This window comes from Colletotrichum chrysophilum, assembly GCF_026319265.1.
Source record: "Colletotrichum chrysophilum strain AFK26 chromosome Unknown scaffold_95, whole genome shotgun sequence".
Lineage (NCBI taxonomy): Eukaryota > Fungi > Ascomycota > Sordariomycetes > Glomerellales > Glomerellaceae > Colletotrichum > Colletotrichum chrysophilum.
This window is the reverse complement of record NW_026517382.1, coordinates 173874-180144: the sequence shown is the minus strand read 5'-3', so window position 1 is coordinate 180144 and position 6271 is coordinate 173874. Positions and strand designations below refer to the sequence as shown.

At 55.5% G+C, this 6271-nt stretch overlaps 1 protein-coding gene across 1 annotated transcript; it reads left to right on the top strand.

The window, feature by feature from the left end:
- Positions 1-3891: 3891 nt before the first annotated feature.
- COL26b_009693 (uncharacterized protein) lies at positions 3892-4824 on the top strand (the record flags this gene model as incomplete). The annotated part of the gene is made up of 1 exon (XM_053182412.1): positions 3892-4824. The coding sequence occupies one exon, from the start codon at positions 3892-3894 to the stop codon at positions 4822-4824; it is 933 nt and encodes a 310-aa protein (XP_053033690.1).
- Positions 4825-6271: the final 1447 nt, after the last annotated feature.

The following is a 6271-nucleotide window of genomic DNA, read 5'->3' as shown; positions in this document are numbered from 1 at the left end:
CAATGTGGCCATTTGTCAACGTGGTTGGCGCCAGTGGCCCAAGCCATTTGGTTGTTAAGCTTTCTCGTGACACAGCGAAACGCATGGCTTTCGTGGGACAAGAAACAGTCCAGCTAGTCTTGGCCTGTCCGCCCAGACAAGCCATCTGCGTGGCCAAGGAACGGTTCACGGTTGTCGTGTTACTAGCGGGAGGGCTAATCTGGCAGGCCGGGAAAGCATCTGGCCAAGGACACCGTCGTGAGATGGGGCCATTATGGAGACCCGGAATTTGCGGGGAAGGTCGACAGCTCGAGCGCATCGAGGATGGTGATGGATGATGATCCTTGTGACGAGTCAGGGAGAAAAGTGGATAGTCCGGGGAAGAGGTCGAAGAAAGGGTTGGGCAAGTCAAAACTTGGCAGCGTCGGATGCCTTCAGATTGGTCTGTAGATGAAGGTGAGGGAGGGTCACACTCGTAACAAACGGGCTCTGTTGTTAGGTGTCGGACACTAACTGGCACACCAGCGTCCGCCATATTGTCTCCGAGGTGGTATCCAGGAAGCATGAAAACTCTGTGGCGAGTCGTGGAGTTGCGTCGACAGAAACAAGTACCCATAATGCTCACGGAGTCAATTGACTCGTTGGTGGACCAGTTGATCTGGCCGATTGGTAATCTGTTTTGAGATTACTTTGGTCTGATGAAGGGGTCGGAGGGGCACAAGGACCTTTTGCTGACCTCAACCTTTTGGCTGTTCACAACCATTGCCAGCGGCTGAAGGGGGGATGCGAGAGTTCGCCAATGTCTCTCTACCATGTATGCTGAGATGTTCTGTAGCGCCTTCTGTTCACACTGGGCCAACAGACAAAGAATGATTGGCGCGGCGTGCATGTCGCTGACGGACAGTTATCTATCTGGGGCAGCAATGTTTAGGGGGGCCATCTGCATGCCAAGGCTACGCTGTCACTCAGAGATGGCTCCAAGATCAAGAGCTAAGGCACCTAGTTGTCAATGGTGTCGGTACAGCAAACACAGCGTGACCAGCGAGGACGAACGGCGACCTATCCGGTTCATTGCGGGGGACAAAAGTGACAGACCAAGGTTGAAGTGTGTGAGGGCGCTAGTCAGAAAGGGCAATGGGAATCAAAATTTGCTGTCGAGAAGTCGAGGGTTGTGAAAAGCTTCGGAGAGGAATCAAGCGGTCGACGAGGGCCCAGTGCCTCCTAGGGCCTGGAGCCAGACCGTCGAATAAAAGAGGGTTTCGTTTGAGCTCGAGTACTATGGTAAAGGGGAACTGGGATTGGCTGGTGGAGAAGGCGAAGCTCTCAATGACAAGAGTTTATCGCTTGGCTTTCATCCGGCCTGAGGTCAAGGTTCTTTTTCGAGGCTCGGGATGTTTGAGGTGGCCCAAAGATGAGCAGATGGTGTCGCTCGAGGATGGGCCCATGGTGGTGCAAAGTGGCGAGAGCGGCCATGCGATGGCACGCGAGATGGGACGCTTGTCTGTTCGCCGTGCAGTGCTCAAGTGCTCAGATGGGCGACTGCATTGAGTTTGGCATACGTCGAATGCGACGGTCTGCGTGGTGAACTTGGTACGAAGGGGAGCATCCAGTGCAGGCGTGTGGATGGATGTCTTTCAGGTGCAGCAACTGAGATGCATCGATGCGGCAGCAAGCCAGGCAAGGCAAAGTGTACGTACAGGAGATGGGAGAGATGGTATTGGCGGGTGCAACGCAACGCAGCAGGGGTGGTGGGGGGCGAGGGGACGGGGATGGGGATGGGGCAGGGGGTGGAAGGGGAAGCCAAGTGGGAGGAGGAAGGAAAGAACGTTGTGGTGGGAAGGAGGAGAGAGAAGGCAAGAGTCCACCTGCAAAGTGAAGGAAAGAGCGAGGGCTGCTCTTGCTGTGCTGCTGCCCACCTGCCCAAGCGCCCAACACATCAGGACCAGAGGCCGACTGAATGGATGTGGCATGGAAAGACATACCAAGGTATCTACGTGGTAAGACATGCAGAGGAGGAACAGGAGGACCAGGACCCCTTTCTCGTTCCATTCCGTCGCTTCCTGCTGCGGCCAATATGGTCTACCAACTTACGCACCGCAGGATAGGATAGGCCGGGCAGGCAGGCGGCTTCGAGTTCCAAACGTCGCTCTTTCCTGAGATGATCTTACCCCGCATTTCATTCGGTCTTCTCATTCGCTCCTTCCCGGTGACGTCTTCAGCGGGGGTCTAGCTGGTTCCAAGTGCGTTTAGCGTCGTTTTCCGACAGTACGTATCCCGGCTCGCTGCCCCCAAGGTGCCTTAACGGCAGGTCGTGATTGGCCGTGAGTCCCTGAGCTCTGCAAGCTTGGGGCTAGGGACCTGCTGGGGCCTCTGCCGCTGCCGTAGCCTCCGCGCCAGCCCGCGCAGATGGCAGCCCAGTCGGTCTTGCCTTTTTGGAGAGACTTTGGCGTCGTTCATTCCACTCTTCTCTCCACAGATTCCCGTCTCCATCGTCGAGGGCGTGCTGCGGTGCAGTGCAGTGCAGTGCAGGGCCAAACGGATGGGAGGTGCAGGGGCAGGCAGGAACCACCGACACGAGAGGGCAAGAGCGAGGGGAAAGGGCAGGAATACGCAGTACTCCGTAGCAAGACAGGCAAGACAGACCCGACTGAATAGCAAGCAGGAGCGAACATCAGTAGATCCCACGTCCATCAATGCGCCATGCCAGCCCACCGCTGAACCACCTTCCAGAGTCATCAACTTGGCCGAGTCCGCTTTCGATCCATCCTCCTGAACATCATCGCGATTCAGCACCCGGCACTCTTCTCCACGACCGACGACTGCAACACATCACCAATCCACCCACCACAACCCGGGCAGTCCACATCCGCATCACATCCACATCCACTGGCAGTGCAGTCCTGTGCTGTGCCGCTCGATCACGCACTCAATCTGTCCTTCTCTCGCAGAACCCACTGCTATCTACAGATACGAATATCGCCTGTCGACTCAAGACCCAGATACTGTTGTATCCCACAGCAACCTTGTGCCGCTCTACCAAGTACCTACGTACCCCAGTCAACACCAGGGCTTCACTCACTGAAGCCAAACGGCTTGTCGGGCGCTCAAACAGACGCCGCCGACCGACCGACACCAGGCCCGATTTGCCTCTCCCCCACACGCACCACCGCTCATCATCACTTGCCTGTCCTGGTTCACCAAACGGCATCCAGCATCCAGCAACAAGCCACGCCCAGCTCCCGGCAACACACCATCTCAGCCAAACCACCACAACCAGCCATTCCCCCCCTTTTCACACGTCTCTGGACTGTATTGTACGCGCAAACCCTCAGACCCTGCCCCCTACACCTTTCCAAAGATACACACAGACTGCCTGTCCCCCAAGCTCGACATCACTTCAATTTAGAGCTTCCACCTGCTTACTGATTGTCCAAGAACACCGCTCAAAGACACGCTCCCCCCCGTCGATCTGCCCACCCTTCAGCCCTCACAGGACAAACAGCCCCCAGGCACAAAGACGAGGTGTACAAAAAAGACGCACGTCGTCTTGAGTCTTGACTCCGACCACCTTAGCAATTCTGCCAGCAAACCCCTTGATCGACACTTTCCACGGCGCACTATCCGTACGCTCGTCCCATCCCTGGTCTTCCTTGTGATCAACCTTTCGTAACCCGCCCTTAGTGTCACCCTAAATCAGTCCATCGGCCACCTCGATATATAACCACCCTGTTCCACACATCCGCAGCTGTCGAACGATTCCCCGTTCGATCCCTCTTACGATTCCTTCTAGATCTCGCCCCACGCAAGACACCTGCCGAAACACCACTTGGACTGCACTTTGACAACTCCATCGCCTCTGCGAAACTACATATACCGCATTTTCAATCCCGCCCACAACTGGATTCTGCCATCATGTCTACCGACAACTCCAACAACAACCCCAACACCAACAACAGCCCCCAGAACGAAATGCACCGTCAGCGCCGCGGCTCCGTCACCCAGCAGGCCATCGCCGGCCTCTTCAGAAGCAACTCAACCTCGACCGGTGCAGCTTTCCCCACAGGCACTGCCGATGCTCAAAGACGCCGTCTGTCCGTCTCCACCGGTCTCGGCCTCACTGGCACTTCGCCCACTGGCCCCAACGCCTTCAACTCTCTTAGACGGGGAAGTCTTTCGACCAACTCCCAAGACTCCATCGATGAGAATGCTGTCGACGAGGAGGAGCTGCCTCCTAATGCTCGCACCGCACCTACCACTCCCTTCACTCGCAGAATGAGCTTTGGAGCTCAGGCGATGCGCAACCTGCGCACCGGCGGTGGAAGTCCGGGATCAAACGGTAACAACCCACCTGCTTCTGCTTCTACTCCTGCTTCCTCTTTGCCCATCACGCCTGCGCCCACCGACAGACGCGGCAGCGTTAATTCCCCGCGAAGCGTTGGGACCGGTGTGAATGCCACACCGCCCAACAGCACCTCGTCCATCGCAGCCGCCCTGTCATCGGCCAGACGTGGCAGCAGTACTGCCCAGGCAAGCAATGCACACAGACAAAGATCATCTTCTGACGTGTTCTCGCGCCCAGACCAAGGTTTCAACTGGTCCGAGCAGCTTAGATCTCGCGCCGAGAGCTCCGTCCAGGGCTCACGACCATCCTTTTCTTTCGGCTCCGGCCTCTCAACCTCGCCTCCTCGTGGCATGCCCAACGGAAATCACGACCGCACCAAGTCTGTTTCTGACATGCCTGCTCCGCCCGCCCAGGCTGCTGCCATGAAGCCCAAGGCTCCCGAGCGACCGAAGCCCGATGCCTTCCAGGAACGCATCCTGAAGGGCGACTTCTACATGGACTGAAGGCAATTATGACAGGCTGACACGAGATGTTGAACATCCGCCATCGCGATGAGCTCCGTTTCGATGGCTGCGTCTTAATGAGTCCAAGGTTTTATGTTACGGAGATCGGCAAAAGATCATTAGCGTTTCATGGTTTTCGAGCGTTCTGTTTGTTTTTTTACGTGGGGAACTTTCATCGTCGACACTTAATCCCACGTGGCGTTCGGTTGGTTCAACCGGTTCTGGCGGATGGTCCGGTTGCGGATTCGACATGGGCGGGGAAGCACCATATCACTCGCACACGTGAGACTGGTTGTCTCACTTTTATCACGGAAGCGGAATGGGAGTGCAATTTCACGAGGAGTTACCACACGGCATGGGGAATCTGGAGGAAGATGATCGCAAATTGCAAAATTTCGGGTTACCAAAACAAAGTTGGTCCGGAAAGAGATGTCTGGCTATTATTGCTTGCAGCCCATCACGAGAGGGGATCTGATGGTGCCGCTAACCGACATGGATTCATGTCTGGCGTATGGAAAGGAGAGGCTACTGTATCGTTACACCGCTGGCGGTTGCCCAGCGAGGAGTCAACATGGGGGGTCTACAGCTCATGGTGGACAGACAGACTGATGAAGCATGGTCCTGTTTTGTGAGGGTACCGTGATAGGTACAGAGTTCAGAGTAAGACAGACGGGAATGAGGGGGTTAGGTTGCGGGCGCGCAGCCCGGATGAGAGGCGGACGAACGGCCGGCAGCCCACGCCGAGCTTTAGCTACCATGAGAAACACGCTCGGACCCGAATGGAAAAGTTTCGTGGTCTCTACCAACACTCGTCTTGCTTGGGAATGTGTCTCGATGTGACCTTGATGCTCTTGACTAGCTTCATGATAACAGCGCCAGAGCGCCTCGCTGCAAGCCAGGTGGCGCGCGAGGATCGTCGGCAACTGACCTCACAAGGGAGGCTCTCGGCGTGGGATAATAACTGGGACCAAATCCCGGATGATTGGTAAACATTCCCATTCGTCAGTATCACGCCCAACTGATATCACAATCTGTGGTCCTGTGGTCCCGTCCCATCCGGGCCATTCGGGAGGATTTAACGTGCATCCGCTGGACCGGGTATGCGATTGTCAAAAAAAAGGGGGATCCATTTGTTTTCATGTTCAAAAGGTATCCTATTTGCTGTCGTGCCTAAAATAATTCCTTCATCCAAAACCCAGGTATCACGTAACGATAAATAGAACAAAATAATGAGACAAGCTTTTTGGCTTTCCCCTCCCCCCCTGCTACGCTCGCTCCACATTGCCGTGTTCCGTAGATACTTTTACAATAAAGGTGGTTTGGTTGATGTTTGTAGGGGAGACATGGACGAGAGTTTTCGACAGAGTTGTTGTTTGTTTGTTTGATTCAACCGCCTTTGCCCTGAAATTATCCCCCATTCCTGGTTCCTTAACCAACTGCGAGACTC